Below are 18,188 nucleotides of genomic sequence, written 5' to 3' on the forward strand. Positions count from 1 at the left end.
CCCGATACTATACTGGGCTCCCCTTAAAAGATCCAATAGAACAAACACTGCACAGTGGTGGATAAACACACGGCCCCCGTGTCACCTCCGACCCAGCCAGACCCGTGGCTCACTTTCCTATTTAGAACCTTATGTCTATCGGGCACTTGTCTTTTTTTTCCTCTCCTGCTTTATTAACCCCTCCCACCTCCGTTGGGAAGCCTTTCCATGAAGCCACCACCCCTTTGCCTACCCACCCTCCTGCTGCAGAGTGTGACCTCTGGTTCAAGCCCTGCTCTCTGAAACACGATTCCCTCCAATACACGCGTGTTCTCTCCCCCTTCTCCTTCAGTCCTTCCTGATCCCACACCGGGGACTATGTATTCACCAAGTCATGAATACAGGAAAACATCTCTTCTCTTCCACATCCCGTCTACTTGTCACCATCTCCCAGTCTGCCCCTCCTGTCATGCCAAGCCCCCCAATGGGTCCAGCAGCTCTCTGTCACTATGAGAGCAGCAGTTACAATTAAGGTCCCAACCCAATGACAGCAGAGTTAATGCACTAACCCCCACTTGAGAGAAGGCAGGTCCCCGTGCTGTTAACGGTGCGTCCCCATCATACACCTCTGCTCACCAAGCACCGCGCGTCACCAGGAAGGTGCAGGGACAAACGTTTCCAGCCTTCTCTGGGATTAGATTTCAGGTGGGGTTGGGAGGGGAATTTGGGTTGGATTTTGCAGCCCACAAGATACAAACCGCACCACTCACCTGGGATGGGAAGGAGACCCGGTTTCTTCTCACCGAGTAACGGGCGCTTGGACTGCTGGTGCGGGGACTGCTGGTGCGGTGAGAACCCAAGGAGACCGGGTCTTTTAGTGCTCATGGCTAAGAGAGGGGGCGGTTTGCCTTTTGGGCCAGCACCTCCTATTCAAAACAGAAGGATTTGGCCGTAAGAATTCAGATTATGTAAGAGGGGGGGGAAGAGAAGAGAAAAACAGCAAAAAACAAACTGGAGGGTGGGCGCAAGAGCCCAGTCACCGCGCAAGAGAGCCCAGTCACCGCGCAAGAGAGCCCAGTCACCGCACAAGAGAGCCCAGTCACCGCGCAAGAGAGCCCAGTCACCGCGCAAGAGAGCCCAGTCACCGCGCAAGAGAGCCCAGTCACCGCGCAAGAGAGCCCAGTCACCGCGCAAGAGAGCCCAGTCACCGCGCAAGAGAGCCCAGTCACCGCGCAAGAGAGCCCAGTCACCGCGCAAGAGAGCCCAGTCACCGCGCAAGAGAGCCCAGTCACCGCGCAAGAGAGCCCAGTCACCGCGCAAGAGAGCCCAGTCACCGCGCAAGAGAGCCCAGTCACCGCGCAAGAGAGCCCAGTCACCGCGCAAGAGAGCCCAGTCACATTCTAAAGCATTATGTTATTGTCTGATCAGCACAACCCGCAGAGACTTGGTAGGGGGTGTGATTTCCCAGGACTGCTGCTTTTGTCGAGTCACCGTGTGTTCAAGACCCCATAAAACCCCTTAAATTAACCCCCAACCGCTAAAGCCCCTTAAAATGAACCTCCTACGTCAAGCACTATAACCCCTTAAATTAAGCCACTAAGTGCTTAAACCCCTTAAATTAACCCCCTACCAAGTATAAAACGGGCGCGACTAAACGCCCCATTCCGCTCTGTGGCATGTACCGCTCTGTGGCATGTATGACTCTGTGGCATGTAACATTCCGCTCTGTGGCATGTACCACTCTGTGGCAGGTAACATTCCGCTCTGTGGCATGTACCGCTCTGTGGCATGTATGACTGTGGCAGGTAACATTCCGCTCTGTGGCATGTACCACTCTGTGGCAGGTAGCACCATCACATCGGTTATTAATACAAAGAGGAAGTAATGTGTAGTAGAGACTCACCCATCTGACCGGGTGTTGGGAGAAGGCCGACTGAAGGTCGATCCCGAAGCATAGACATCTTCCCGTGCCCTAAGAGAGGGGTCCTGCCCGGGGTGGGCAGCAGAGGAGGGGGCTTGTCCAGGACATCGGCCGAAGAGCTATTTGATAGAATTTTGGCTTCATACATGGCGTTAACATTATCCTCATTCTGGTTATTTTGTTCATAACCTGGAGTTAAAAGGACACACCAGAAAAAAAAAACAGTTTTTGTTCTGTTTGCAGCAATAACACTGCGTTAACGCGGCTAGGGCAGAAGATTGAGACTTCCTGTGCCCGAAATGTATATAGAGCACAGTCAGCAGTCCCCGTGGAACTCCCCGATGGATGCAAGTTATAGGACAAACCGGGACAGCCACGGGGATTCCTGCAGAGAAACCTCCAGGGAACGGATACATATCGTCATTGTGTTCCATAGCCTAGTTCTAAACGGGCTCCTGACATCCCCCCACCCCTTCAATAAAGGTCTAGCCTTCCGTTGTTACCATTAAATGGTTTCCTTGAAATCTCCATATTTAGCAGCAGAAGCTCAAAATGCGCACGCAGAATCGGAACCACCAAAAAAACGTACAATTTAAAAATCCCAGTAGCTGTACTGGTCTGTGAGAGATGCTCATTTACTGCAGGTGGTGGTGGGGGGGGGGGGAGTAAGGGGGGGGGGGGTTTGGGAGGTACCTTCTAATGGACCCCCGCAAAAATGTTTCACAGATTAAATTATAGTTAATTGAACTACAGTACACATGAAGACATTGAGATTTAAAAAGCACTGTACACTATCGATGGAAAGGATGGGAAACTCCAGTCCTCAAGGGCCACCAACAGGTCAGGATATCCCTGCTTCGGCACAGGTAGCTCAAAGACAGCCACCTGTGCTGAAGCAGGGATATCCTGAACCTGACCTGTTGGTGGCCCTTGAGGACTGGAGTTGCCCGCCCCTGCTCTATGGAAAGAGTCAGGTTGGTCACCAAACCCACACAGAATTAAAGACAAAAATAAGCTGCGCGCGAGATAAGAACTACTAACCTGGAGTCGGGAGAAGGCCAACCTGAGGCCTATCACCAAACAGGGTAGGTTTACCCTGTCCCAGCAGCTGATTCCTCCCTGGGGTGGGTAGAAGAGGTGGGGGCTTATCTAAGTGGTGGGATGAGGCGCCGGAGTGCGTTTCATACATAGGGTTAACCTCAGGGTCAGCGGTCTCGAAGGCTGGGAGTTAAGAGAACAGATTACAAACAAACAATAACCACTTGGTCCCGCGCGCGCCTCTAATCGCACATTAATACGAGCGCGCAGCGCGCGCGAGATCCGTCGCCCCCGGAACAGACACAAGAGTCCAGACCGCTCAACACAGAATCAAGAACGGTTGATGGTGGAGACTTGGGGGTGGCAAGGGCAAAAATGCAGGCTTTGGCTGCCAGAGGAATAAACCGCGGATTTAAGCGAAAGGAAGGTACGATGGGAGAGACTTCAATATAAAAACGACAAAGAAAAAACAAAAGCCAGAACGGCCAATTCAAATCCATTTACTATAAAATGGAATTGCAGGTAAATATTGCAGGACAATACACTAATGAATCCACAAGTAGGAAGTTTGAAGTTAAAGGACAGCACTGATCATTAACGAGTTTGTCTTACCTAGCTTTATTTAGCCATTAATTAATAAGAAATAATTCATCTTATTTTGTCTGCTTATTCTCGGTAAACCTGGTTCCTGAAAAGAGTATTTGGATATTAATTGGCGAACTTTTCGTGACGTCTGCGCTTGTTTTAGCGAGGCGACGGTGCGTTTACACGTGGGAACGGTGTTTCAAATCCATCTACCATTTGTTTAATCTAATTTATACGCATAGGGCAAGACCTCATCACTAGGCGTGCAAGAAGTATACACGATGGAGAATAATATTTTGAAAGCAGAAATATGGGGAGCGATATATATAGATATATCCAAAATAAATAAAGTGTTATTTACCTCACTTAACCCGTGGCACCATCCTGTGTTTGCACATTGCAATATAAATATATAACATTCTTTTTTGGGGTCAGAACGGCTACTTTTAGATTTGGCACATTTTAATTGATATTAGCGCCGGGTTCTATTCTCACATCACGAGATTAAAATGTTGGTAAGAATGTGTATGGTTTGGATTTATTATTTGAATGTGTGGTTTAGCCAAGCTCGATTACATACAGGTACTGGACTTGCACTAATTTAACCTCCAGGAGTCCCACGCGACGCTGAAACACTGACCGTTTCATCCGCGGAATATAATACGGCCGCCGGGGCAGGCACCGCTCCGCAAGCCAACAAAAAGGTGGGTGTCCAAAGGGCAGGGGTTCTCAACTACAGTCTTCAAGACCTCCAACAGGTCAGGTTCAGGATATCCCTGCTTCAGCATAGGTGGCTCAATCAAAGACTGCTAAGCCACTTGTGCTGAAGCAGGGATATACTGAAAACCTGACCTGTTTGGGTAGGCGTCTTGAGGACAGAAGTTGGCCAGCCCTGTCCCAGGATATGACATTTCTGCATTAGGTTACTTGACCCAAGCAAAAGCGCACGTATATATCTGGGGGAAAAAAACCCCAGTTCAGAATAACGTGGGCAAAAATCTTGATACGAGTTAGTGCCCCGTTTGCCAACTCTTAACCCGTAAAAAGTTTAAGGGTCCGTGAAACAGTACAACGGAAAACGGTTACCGTGATTTTAAAAACCTCATCTGTTATATTCCTGATTACATTTTCAGGGAAACAAAGGGTATATTGGTTTTCTGTGTAAGTGTCATACCTGACATACACATGTACTCCGTGTAAGTGTCCTACCTTACATACACATGTACTCCGTGTACGTGTCCTACCTTACATACACATGTACTCCGTGTACGTGTCCTACCTTACATACACATGTACTCCGTGTACGTGTCTTACCTTACATACACATGTACTCCGTGTACGTGTCCTACCTTACATACACATGTACCCCGTGTACGTGTCCTACCTTACATACACATGTACTCCGTGTACGTGTCCTACCTTACATACACATGTACTCCATGTACGTGTCTTACCTTACATACACATGTACTCCGTGTACGTGTCCTACCTTACATACACATGTACTCCGTGTACGTGTCCTACCTTACATACACATGTACTCCGTGTACGTGTCCTACCTTACATACACATGTACTCCGTGTACGTGTCCTACCTTACATACACATGTACTCCCTGTACGTGTCTTACCTTACATACACATGTACTCCGTGTACGTGTCTTACCTTACAAACACATGTACTCCGTGTACGTGTCTTACCTTACATACACATGTACTCCGTGTACGGGTCCTACCTTACATACACATGTACTCCGTGTCATTTTAATATTAGTGCAGACGCCCAGAAGAGATTTTATATTTAACACTTACGTAAAAATCGGTAGACGCCAAGTGCTTAATATACAGGCATCATTTAACGGGTACAGTAATGGCCGACGGAACTCTTGAGAGCATGGGGTCGAGTCCCGTGAGTGGTGGGTGGAGTAAGGGCCGTGGAGGTGAGTGGGGGGGCAGGGGGTAGTGTAGACACCCTGGAGGAGAGTGGGAGGGGGATTGAGCCAGGACCCCGGAGGTGAGTCGGGGGCAGGGGGGGGAGGAGTCGGGACCCCGGAGGAGAGTGGGAGGTAGGAGTCGGGACCCCCAAGGAGAGGGGAGGGGGGACCCCTGGAGTGGGGTTGGACCGGGGGCGGGGAGAAGGGAGATTGGATTCGGGACACCGGGGGCGAGTGGTGACACCGGTGAGTGGGGGTGGGGTGGAGTTTGGGGTGATGGCAAACATGAATACCTTCCAGCTCGGTAATCCTGGTCTTCAGGTAGTCGCTGATTGCTTTCAGCTCTTCCCCATATAAATATTTGCCGTCGCTTAAAAGGAAGAGAAGGTGTCTGATGTCCAGAGGGACAGAGTAAGACTCATAGTGCTCCCTCTCCAGGTAATCGTCCGCCAGATCAGCCGCTTTGTGCGAAATCTCATTACGCTCCTGCTGCTCACGCTCGCCAAAAATTTTCCCAAATGAATTAACTACCAGAGTCAGCGCGTCCTCCATGGGCATATTACGGTGTACTAAAGAGGAGAGACAACTTGCCGGGTCAATCAGGAGCTCACAATGTATTCATAAGCAGGAAAAAGGAAATATATAAAAAAAAAGGGGGGGGCAGAGATTGAACAGAACTGGGATTTAGCTACAAAGTGTGGGACAGGACGTGGCACTAAGACACAGGGCACTGCAGGTCTTTCATTGAGATGTTCTCGGTTTCAATTAAAACTTACGCTATTGAACTATCACTAGATAGACAATCTTAAGCATGTAGGATTTGTAGACTGAAGCCATTAACCCATATGACCCATTATGTCCCCACTCAGCTGGCTCTCCAGGGGCTCTTATGTTGTAGGGCGGGGGGTGGAGAGGCGATCGAGCGCACTGCTTCAGCGCGTTCACGTCACCTGGTTGTGACTAAAGCGCTCACCCTGGCACAGAGGGTACTAATGGCAGTGACATGTTTAGAACCGCAGTCATTTTACCGAACCAGAGGGCTGGGGGGAGTGGGTCACAGAACGTTGATCCGTGGTCCCCAGAACTCCGGGGAGACTCGGGATCCTGTATGACGAAGGGTTTTGTCCACCAGCCTAAAGTACTAGCCTCGTGGACAAAAAATTGCCGCGTGATCAGGGCCAAGAGAAAGCCGCCATGTCATCGGGATGCGCGACACGGGGATATGACGCAGTGCAGCTTTCTAGTGGTGACCAGGGACGCCATGTTTGTAGGGTTTTAACTTCCAGAGACTACATAAAAAATGTCAATCCCTTATTTCGGGGGATCTGGGGGGTCCTCGGAGGTCAGGGGTCCACAGATCAGCGTAACAGCAAACTACTTGTGAATTGTCAGGGCACTTTTAATGGCGGTAGAATGGTACATTCTATTATTAAGAAGCAGTGCAGCCGAGATGGGAATACAACAAGCCCAATGTATAATGATGCTGAGTATTTCTAAACTGTCCTAAGCATCACCATGTCTAAAGCACCGATTTGTGTGCTCGCTTACAAGCAAGGGATTCTGGGAGATGTAGACCTGGGGATGTGTTTGTGTCTGCAGGGAAGCTGGTGTATGAACTGTGATGTTTTGGTATTTACCATTGCGATTAGACACTTCCCGTGTAGAAGACTGGGAAACCCCAAGATACCGGCTTCCAGAAACTAGAGGTTCTAGAATACAGAGGGCAGAACCTCAATGCACTGAATTCTTATTAGTACACGTCTCAAGCAAAACCAAAAAAAGGTGGATCAAACATGGACCTCTTACCCAACGTAAAAAAACAGAATTAAATGAAGCTTTAATGATGCTTCTTAAAAAAACAGCCGGTCGCAGGAGAATACCCAGACGCGGCTGCGCGGCACAATTACAACATAACGGATATCAAGAACTAGAACTTAAAGAAGAAATACACTCCTTATTCTGTAAACAAAAACACAAACAGAACTGTTGGGTTCTCTGGAGCCGTGCGATTTTTGGCCACTGGGACGACCAGTTACCGGTCTTTCAGCTCTGATTTGGTCAATCAAAATTGCTGCGAAATCCTGAGACAATAAGAAGCCGCAACGTTACGAGTAGGATAATGTTGCGGCCTCCTACTCAGTGATCACGGGCGCCATCTTGGAAAAACCTTACAAAACTGGGTCCTCCAAGGCTAAAATAAATAAAAACGGCATGGTTCAGCTGCAGAGAACCCACTGGTATTGAATTCTGTAATAAAAAAAACAAACCAATCCTTAGCTAAACTGGGCAGGATTGCTGATTTAATGCTACTTCTCCATCACACCAGATGGACGCCAGCAAGGCTCTATCCAAAGCTGGTCTCTTTTCTGGTCTCCTTTTTATTACAGCACGCTATGTGCGAGTGGACTCGGGGAGGCCAGCAACTCTGGCATTGGTGGGGTGGGAACAGGACAGGCACGATCCTGACAATGCCCGGAAATCTGGCCAAACATCACATCTCAAGTAAAGAACCTGCAGTGCTCCAGTAACAGAAGAGTACAGTATTTCTCACTGAAATTATGTGGTTTAGAGCGAGTTACAGGGAGCGTGCACTTCTAATCACGCAAATTGCAGGGAGCGCACGCATCTAATGACGAGTTACAGGGAGATGTAGGATGCGTGTTCACTCAATAATTTGAGTTAGGAGTTTTAGGGAGTGTGCACGCTTAACAGAATATGACGCATCAGTTAAAGCGTTTATAAATGTGCAAAGATCTAAGTTTGTTGATTTTAACCTAATTTCCTTGCATACTTCACTGTGTGTGAAACATAACATGCTCAATGTAAATTAGGGTTAAAACGTTTGGGTTTTTTTGGGGTGGGGGTGGAAGGGGGAATAGAAGTGATACTTTAATCCCTGCACCCTTACGCTTTGATCAGCAGCATTAGGAGTATTTTAGATGGAAACTAACATGCTGCATCATTTTGAAAACCTTGTTAAATACATCGTCAGCAAACCATCTAATGCCAGATGTTTGAGCGCTTAAGTATAAGTGGGAAGAATTCAATGTCGTTTTGTGGGTATGTACGTTTAATAACTTTTGCTGCCATAGGCGCTGGAATGCATGGCACATTTCCAGGTTACCTTGTTTGGGTTCACCAGTAGGTTTTACGGTGTAGGGTTCCTGTGTTGTGCTACACTTACTTTTGATAGAATCGTGAAGGATGATTGCGGTGCAAGAGGACAGGGCTACATTGGACTGCTCGACGAGAATGCAAAATGGGGAGCCGTCATTTTTAACCTCTTGGAGGGCACGCGTGAGACCCGACTCTGATGTCAAATAAATCATTTCCACCACAATCCCGTGGTCCTGTAACTGATGGCCTATCGCTGTAGCGTATTCCCTTCAAAGAAAGAAAAGGATGGTTATTCACAAAAAGGAGAGAAAGGTGCGTTTCGCCGCACCGATCCCACGCTACACGGTTAAAGCGGAGCGGTAGGACGTAGAAGCGCCCACAATTCTTACTCCGCTGCAGGGCGGGAGGAACGCAGACCACGGTGCTGGCATTTTTAACATATGTTTCATCATTTGCGAGGTCTCTTATTAAAGAATTTTATGTGCGTTGTGTGTGTACTCGGGAAAAGCATAATTATACCTGCTAATTTTAGTAAGGGTTCGGAACGGAGGAACAAATGCTGCTTAAAAAATGATGCAGATTAAGCAGAGTTATAGGGCGTTTTAAAGAAAAATCAACATTTATGGGGAACCGTAAACAGGCAGTGAAGATATTTCTTTTTATTTATATATAAAAAAAAAAATGGAAGTGTTTCTTCTAGTATATTCGGGACTGGAAATAATTTTGCAAAGCACAGTGTCCATCTACTGTTTGCAGACTGTAAAAGCATGCTAAGGGAGATTTTAAAAAGATGTTTTGCAAGTTGACAAACCCATTAAAATGTGAGATGTGACGTTTAACGATTAAAGCATTTGTATGCGCTCAGTAACAATTTAAAGATGCATTTACAACACCTCCATGAAACAATGGCCCCCGGAGAAATGGCCTTCGCAAGCCAAGTTTCGATGATTTCATGCGCAGTCAGAACAGATCTGAGCAAGAACGGGGGATAACTATTTAGACGGTACCCGTGTATACAGTTAAGAAAATGCGTTTTACAGTTAACGCGGCACTTTAAAAAGTAAGGTTATAAAAAGTGAAAAACATCGATATTTTTGTGTAAAGAAACATACATACAAAACGTCTGTGATCCAAGTAGAAACATCGAAACACAGAATTTGATGCGTGTCCATTTCCCTAGCCGACGCCCCGACCCCATCTAATCCGTGGCTTGCCTTCATATTCCGGAGACACTTTTCTACCAAGCACGGGTTACAATCTGTGCTGTCTCAACCTTTGGCTCTTGCTGGCAGCCAAGAGGTTTAAGGGCTTGCTCGGCATTGCGTTTTGTGGTAGAGAAAGTATCCCTGCGAGACCAGGCTTTTTATATGAGCTCTTCAGTAGAAAAATCAAGAAAGGTAAAAATGTATCTAAACGTTTTACACCCAAGGCTGCGTCCTCTGTGCCGCTGAGCTCGCTCATGCTTGAGAGCGGTGACGTCTCCAACTCTCTAAGCATGAGCACCCGGCTGGCCAGCACGGTTTTTTTTTTACGCGAGAGCAGGGGGGCGCTGTGGCTGAGCAGTTACTGGCGCTGACCGCGGTAAGCGGCACAGTGGACTCAGCCTAATGTGAAGTGGGAAGCGCTGGGCCAGTTGGGACTTCCGAACCAGACAATGGGAACGTCCCTAAATAGAGACTCTTTCAGAAAGCTGTTGTGGTTAGCTTGTTGCAATAAGAGTTTAACTATGTGCTCAGGTACACGCTGGAAGTTACTAGTGAAAGTGGGATAGTATCACAAAGGAGACTCGCCATGGAATAGAGGAGGGAAATAATGGGTGTCTTAAAAAAAATAAAAGTAACGATTTTATAGTTATTTTTCACGTCTCGACGTTGTAGATTAATAATTGAAGACTAGCTGTTTCGGCATGAGAACTGTTAATGCAAAGTGCGTGTGTGTACACATTGTTTTAATGTTTATTTCTCAGGAAATCTGGTTTGTGACTAGCTTAGAAGTGGCCTAAACACAGATTATTATTTTTTGTGGATAGACAAATTCTGGGAAGAAACAAATGCAAAGGGATGAGGAGCTCAGAGAGGTGGGTGAATACAAGGCTATGGGCTTGATCATCAGGAACTTTCTGCAATAAGCAGTAATATCTGAAATAGAAAGGAGTGCATAGATCTAGATCTACTTCTATATTAAACAGGGGTGGGGGAAAATATAATATACTTAGGAGCCAGCGGTTTAAGGGGAAGGGCGTTCCAGCTAACCCCGTCTCCCACCGTTGGCTCTGTGCCACCACTTGGTAATGTCAGTGTGTATCTGACACACTAACCATCTCCCACTTAACTCCAACTACCCCCGATCCTAGTGAGTTACAAAGCTTCACTTCATACAGATACTCACACCTCCCTCTCTGCTCCGACTAGTCCCACCCCCAGGCCCCGATCCCCCCACTGAGCTGAACGGCTAGACACACACTCACAGATCTCCCTCTTCTCCAACTAGTTCCCGCCCCCCCCCCCCCCCTGCTTCCTGCTTTTCGATCCCCCCGCTCACCCCCTGAGCTGCGCACTGGTGACTTGACTGTCAATCAAGTCAGTGACCACTGCGCACAGCACAGGGGGGTGGGACACGACGACAACAACATTTTAGGTAAAGAAAATGTAGGATTTGGGGCGCATTGTACGACGCCAGCGCTGCCTCATTCCGTCTTCATGACCTTATGAATGAACCCCGTTTGTATCATATCCGTATGTGCTGCAAGCGGTTCCAGAGCTCGGGGGGGGGGGGGGGGGGGAGAAGAGAGGGCAGGGGCTCCCCAATTCTGCCATGTCAGCAACATGGATCGTCTGGGGAAAGAGTGCCCCCCCCCCCCCCCGACTGTACAGCAAACGGCAGCGAAGGCAAACACCAACAGGCCAGGTATCTGGGATATCCCTGCTTCAGCCCAGGTGGCCCAATCAGTGCCTCAGCTGAAGCAGGGATATCTTTAATACCCGGCCTGTTGGCGGCCCTTGATAACTGGATTTGGCCACCCTTGCTCTAAAGAGCGTGGCTTGCCGCTGCTCGACTTTTATAGCACGAGACGCCCCCGGTAGTCGGATCTCGCCGCCTGGCTGCGGGCCGCATTACATCGGACTTACATTTGTTCTTTGCTGATGGCCACAATCACACAGTCCGAGGGCCTCTCCTTGTGGTACTCGGCCTGGATTTGCTGGTAGAACTGCATGTAGAGTTTCTCTCGCCGATCGTCTGTGCTGTACTGGGGTTCTACGCGGAATGAAACATAAAAATAAAAAACATTCAAGGAAAAAAAAGAGAAGCAATGTCAACATTTCCATGAGCTCGATTTCTTTCTTTACAAGCAATGTGCGCTAAATTATCTCTGTGCGCATGGCGAAGCTCACGCGTTTGCCTACAACTAAATCATTAGCAACAAGGGAAGAACATGATTCAGACAGCCAACCACAGCAGAAATAACTATTATTCCTTGCTAAACGCTGTTTTAAGTGACAATCACAGCACTGCTTTTTAAAACAGATTATCAGGATTGAAGCAGGGGGTCTCCGACACGGAACCCCGTTAATGTCAGCGGTGGGTACCCTATTCCTGGTGTAGCGCTCCAGAGATCCCTGCTCACAAGCTTCAGATGTTAGTTTAATAAGAGGCAGCTTATGCCACCCTCATCCCTTTTATACAGCCGGACTGATTCAATCCGGGAGCCCAGTATTGGAGAGCAGCACGAAGATCTCCCTCGCCCTCCTCTTACCATTCTGAGAGTACTGGTACCTCTCGCAGTATTCCTCTGGCCCAGGCGGGTACTGATATTTTTGCCCAAACAGTTCATCAAAGCTGCAGAGAGAATGTAGAAGCGAATAGGTATTACAGGGGAATCCCAGGAGTTCGTTGTACAGCAAGACACATTATGGACACACTTTTCTGTGCATGGCTGTTTTTTATTGGACAATGAGCCCCTTCTGGTCTCCCAGGCAGTTCTCCTTTGTGCCGCAGTGTCTGTATAGTTTCGCGAGATTGGGGCACTCGCGTAAAGAGGCAACAGCCTGGGTGATCCGGACATCAGCGAGAGCCGATCTAACAAAACGATGGAGCACGGGTATCCCACGGGGCACACAGAAATGACTGCAAATTTATTCACATAAACCATCCATGGTTACTTAATAACAATGTTTCAAGCCCAGTGGACTGAGTGTGTCCCCGCTCTATAAAAAAGGGATTGGCACACTAACAAGTTGCAGGAAAATGTTATTTATTGGCACGACGTTATGGCTACCTTCCGGAGCCTCAAGCCGAACCATTAGGCCAATAAAAGACAATGTATGTGTGGTTACAATACGGTTTCCTACCTGTTCTGATCTTCCAAGTCTCTCGGGTAACTGTCGTGACCGAAGGAGTTCTTCTGGCTGGATTTGTAAGGGTTAATGCTACAAAGAAGACATCTCGGGTCAGATTTCATGTACAAGAATAGAACGTCTGGCTTTAAAATCATGTAATCACTGGAATAAATCGAATATATCTATACGAATACACAACCTCGGCGAGTTCAAAACCCCCAGTATTATATATTCATATACTTATTACCAACAGGGGATAGGGTGCTGAGAAAGGGACTTTAAATATAGAACAGCAAACACAAAAAGCCCCAATGTACATTCAATATAATACATTATTCAATTCATTTATATATTATCTCCTTAGATGGGTCATTTTCTTTTGGCATTAACATGTTGTTAAGACTGCTACCTTTCAGCAGGTACATACATTACAAACTGTATACGGTTTGTGTTTCCTCCACTACATGGAGAAAAGATTCTACAAAAACACTGATCAGCAGCTCTGTATATGAACGGCTGATACAGCACTATGAAAACAAGTAATAAGCGTTTCTATACTAGGGACGCGCGTACAGGGCCGTGAGCGGTGGCGAGGCAGACCAGGAAAAGTACAGGAGAATTGTATTTGCGCGGTGTCGCCACGCCACGTGACGCTGTGAACCAATCACAGCATGGCCTAGCTCTGGAATGTCTTAGCCACGCCCCCTAGCCGCACACGTTACCGCTAACGCCCACTACACACGCAACGCCCGTGCCACACGCAACGCCGGTGCCCGCACTATATTACAAGCCTAACACACACGCAACAAAAGACAAACGGCACTTACTCTAGAAGCCGTGGAATCCAGCTTGGTCTGTGCCTGAGGAAACAAGATGATTGGAAGGAAGAGGTTGATGCCATTTGCATTATAATGGGGAATTCTACACACCGGGATAACCCATTCTGGGACAGAGGACTCTGCAACGCAAAGAGTTAAAGGAGCAATTGCTCCAGTCGCCTGTGTGAATGTAACTCCTATAATGTACGCGCACCTTTTAAACTTGCAGGAGATGCCGGCATCTCAAAAAAAAAAAAAAATGCAGGCGCAAACCATGTAAAAACACTTTTATAGTCTCTCTCCTCCTGCATTCACCGTCAGCTGGATTCCAAATGCCGTGGGACACTTTCCCTTCCCTCTTTCTTTGAGGTTTCTTTACTGAAGAGGAGTGGTATCCCATCATCGGGGGCAGCATCAGTTAACTACTCCATAGGACGTTAACAACACTCAAAAGGACTCTGTTTAACCCCAGAATGTATCCCCTTACACGTTACAAATGTATTCACACCCAAGTCAGTGTATCACCATTCAAGCAGTTGACGAGGATCCCCTACCGTGTGTGCTTCCAGTCTGCATCTACAGGGACGCAGCTACCACAGCTATCAGTGGGTACACATTTTTTGCAGCTTTTCATCTTTTGTTAATATTCATTACCTTATTGCATCTGGCATTATGGGTAATTGTGACTTTTTAGGGGTGTCATTGGTACAACTAATTTATATACATCTATTGACATTCATTGCCCATATCCTATATTAATCATTTTTAGGACCATCACAGACCATCATCTAACGTCCATCTAGCGCACCCCCAACGCACATAGGTGCATTTACACTAGATGTGGGCATCGCCTTGGGATGTAAGTATCTCGTGGAGCAGGGGGTCCCCGTAGCTGAAATTAAGGTGGTCCCACTCCGGAGACCTCCTGCTTCCAATCTAGGGGGGAGGGAGATTCTTTTTTATTTTTGAGAGGCAATAGAGCTTTAACAATCAGTCCAAGCAAGGCAGAGACTTAACAACCCTGGGTATCGGAGCAGTCACTATATATGTGCATGGAAAGGGGGGAGACGGGAAGGTTTTACAGAAAAATAGGGGATGTGATCTCCCCATAAACTATTCCTGCCAGCACCACCCTAAATAATTGGATTAGAAAGCAGTTGGCTCCTTAACAAGGAAGCTCAGAGAGCAACAAAAAGGCATTTTCATTTAGCAGCGGTGTTACTTTCATTACCAATGAACAGGACGGCATCTGTAACCGCACAAGCGCATCTGGAGAAGCACCCATCACCCGAGCTGGTAAACACTCACCTTTTTTCCACTGGCTTCTGCTGCTGACCCCTTGTTACTTTCACCCAAGACGACATTTTTAAGCACCTGTTAAAAAAAAAAAAAGTTAAGTAAATTGCCTGAAGTAAAAAGTACATTCATAACAGTGCTATTTGTAATATGTTAAAACTAGGCCATTGCTGGATTTTTCACCTTAAATACCAATATATGCAACCTAAATCCTCACCACCTAAAACCTCTCACTCACTGCCTCAAACCTCTGGAATGCTCTTCCCCTAAATATCCGACTAGCGCCCTCTCTCTCCACCTTTTGGACCTTTCATAAAACACACCTTTAACGCAGCATATGAGTGGCTCCGTGGCTGATAACACACACACACACACACACACAATGCCCTTGGCCCCTTGTAGACGCACTTACCAGAACGCCCGCCTACTGTCTCTAAGTTCTCCCCACTTAGATTATAAGCTCTTCAGGGCAGGTACCCCTTTTCCTAATGTTACTCTTATGCCTGAAGCTCCTACTCATTATGTGTTATATTATTATGTCACGTACATTACTGCTGTGATGCGCTATTTACCTGGATAGCACTGTATAAAGATACACATACATACATACACAAACAGACGGTCATACAGGAATACTGCGCATACACGAGGAATATTGCAGAACACACAAATACATAAACAATATACATATTTATGGACCAAAGCTAGTATTTATAAGTTATAAAAACAATACATATGCAAGTATAATGTATAGGCATATGTACATACATTACATAAACATATATATTGCACATCCTACTATAAAAGAAAATAAGGAGTTTCAATCGGATTTGTACTTTACTTTCCCCGTATAGAGCGGTGCTACATAAATAAAAGCACACACAAATTTAACGGTGGTGTTTGGGGCAAGATCCCAATATATCCCACCAAGAAGGAAATATGAAGCCTGCACACGTGTGTATATGATGCAAATATAAAATGGCCAACTAGTTAAATATCAGAATAAAATAAAAGCATAAAATATACTGTGAGAAGTGTACATATATAAAGTGCATATTGGATTACAGTATGTAGTGATTTATACATAGATTGTGGAACTATATCAATAATATATATTAATAGTACATGATATGTGTAGGTAAATTTATATATTACATGGTGTGTGTATATGTATGTGTATATAATACATGGGTGTGTTTGTGGAAAATATATATATATATATATATATATATATATATATATATATATATATATATATATCACATGGTGTGTATATATGTATATATATATGTATATATACATATATATATATATATATATAATACATGGGTGTGTGGGTGTACATATATATTACATGGTATGTGTATATAAATGCATGGGTGCGTAGGTGGAGATATATATATAATATACATGGGGGTGTGTATGTGTATATATAATACATGGTATGTGTGTATTTATGGGTGTGTATATAATACATGGGTGTGTGGGTGGATATATATATATATATATATATATATATATATATATATATATATATATATATCTATGTAGAGGTATCAGTACCGTGTTAGCCAAGCTTCAATAATCAAAAAATAAATAGATGATACCGTTCTGTGGCTAACGAAATACTTTTATTTGTGTGAGCTTTCGAGATACACTGATCTCTTCCGGCGATGTTACAACGCCGGAAGAAGAGATCAGTGTATCTCGAAAGCTCGCACAAATAAAAGCATTTCGTTAGCCACAGAACAGTATCATCTATTTATTTTTTGAATATATATCTATATAGTATTTTTTACATGGTGTATGTAGGTATATATAATACATATTTATGTGTATATATATATATATATATATATATATATATATATAATACATGGGAGTTGGTGTATATATAATACATGGGGGTTGGTATGTATGTATATCACATGGTGTGTATATAATACATGGGGGTTGGTGTGTATGTGTATGTATGTACATATATATATATATATATATACATATATATACACATCACATGGTGTGTGTGTGTGTGTATGTATATATATATATATATATATATATATATATATATATATAATACATGAGGGTTGGTGTGTATGTATATATCACATGGTGTGTGTGTGTAATACATGGGGGTTGGTGTGTGTATATAATACATGTTACATTTGGTTTTTCTCTATAACATAGCTGATAATACCTGTGTCTCCTTTTCTCTTGTGTCCCGCTCCCCGTGTCCCTCTCTGTGTCTCTGTCTCTCCCGCGCACTATCACCGTCACCTCCCGGCCGCCGGAAACTGAGAGCAGGAGGAAAGAGATATACAGAGAGGCCGCTCATACAGCGACACCAGGCGGAGCGGAGGAGTGAGAGCCGGGCACGGCGACACCTGGCGGAGCGGAGGAGTGAGAGCCGGGCACAGCAACACCTAGCGGAGCGGAGGAGGCAAAACCGCTCATACAGCAACACCTAGCGGAGCGGACGAGGGAGAGACGCACATACAGCGACACCTGGCGGAGCGGAGGAGGCAAAACCGCTCATACAGCGACACCTAGCGGAGCGGAGGGAGGCAGGAGGGAGTGGGGCTGGCTGTGTTTACCGTATGTGAGTGTAACAGTATTTTACATGTACATATGTGTGCGTATACACACATGTACACAGTAAAGGAATCAGGACACACAATAACAGTAATAATCCAGAACATTGGAGCAGGCGCTGCTGCTAACGTTATAATCTGTACTATGTACAACGGACAAAAAACCCGGCGCACCAAATGGTGCAATAAATGTGTCTTTAATTTGATGTGCCGGCTTTTTTGACACATATATATATATGTAGCCAGGTCCCCTCTTCCGTTGCGGACCCCCTCCTCTCCTCGTACTCACTGCGGCCGTTCGCGGGGAGGTGTGGGGGCATGTGCGCGAGCAGCGCGCTATCCTAGGGATGCGGCCGGTTACCGGGGACGCGCTCGGGCCGTTGCTAGGACCGCGGTCGCGTTGCGAAGGTGCCGGCGGCTCGCGGTGCAGGACGCCGCCATTGCAAATTGCGTTGCGCATGCGCAGTGATAAGCGCGCGAACGCTAGCCTACCAGGGAAGGCTCTTGGAAGGGACTACAAGTCCCATGAGCCTCTGAGCGCCCCACGTGACGCCAGGGAGCCAATAGGGCT

The 18,188-nt window shown here is 46.2% G+C and overlaps 1 protein-coding gene across 3 annotated transcripts; it reads right to left on the bottom strand.

The window, feature by feature from the left end:
* Positions 1–484: 484 nt before the first annotated feature.
* LOC142470078 (uncharacterized) lies at positions 485–17,356 on the bottom strand. Of its 3 annotated transcripts, none has more exons than XM_075577008.1 (12): positions 17,224–17,356; positions 15,036–15,101; positions 13,737–13,769; positions 12,922–12,999; positions 12,327–12,409; positions 11,701–11,827; positions 8,640–8,839; positions 7,093–7,164; positions 5,749–6,024; positions 2,942–3,019; positions 1,883–2,089; positions 485–905 (listed from the first exon to the last, which is right to left on the bottom strand). In XM_075577008.1, exons 2-12 carry the CDS (start codon positions 15,089–15,091, stop codon positions 598–600), a joined length of 1,518 nt encoding a protein of 505 aa, XP_075433123.1. In that variant the 5' UTR covers positions 15,092–15,101; positions 17,224–17,356; the 3' UTR covers positions 485–597. The 3 variants fall into 3 exon arrangements, with proteins under 3 accessions (XP_075433123.1, XP_075433124.1, XP_075433125.1); XM_075577009.1 differs by having other exon boundaries at positions 491–905; positions 2,942–3,121; positions 17,224–17,338; XM_075577010.1 differs by lacking the exon at positions 7,093–7,164 and having other exon boundaries at positions 492–905; positions 2,942–3,121; positions 17,224–17,320.
* Between the last annotated feature and the right edge of the window lie 832 nt (positions 17,357–18,188).

Source organism: Ascaphus truei, chromosome 19 (genome assembly GCF_040206685.1).
Source record: "Ascaphus truei isolate aAscTru1 chromosome 19, aAscTru1.hap1, whole genome shotgun sequence".
NCBI lineage: Eukaryota > Metazoa > Chordata > Amphibia > Anura > Ascaphidae > Ascaphus > Ascaphus truei.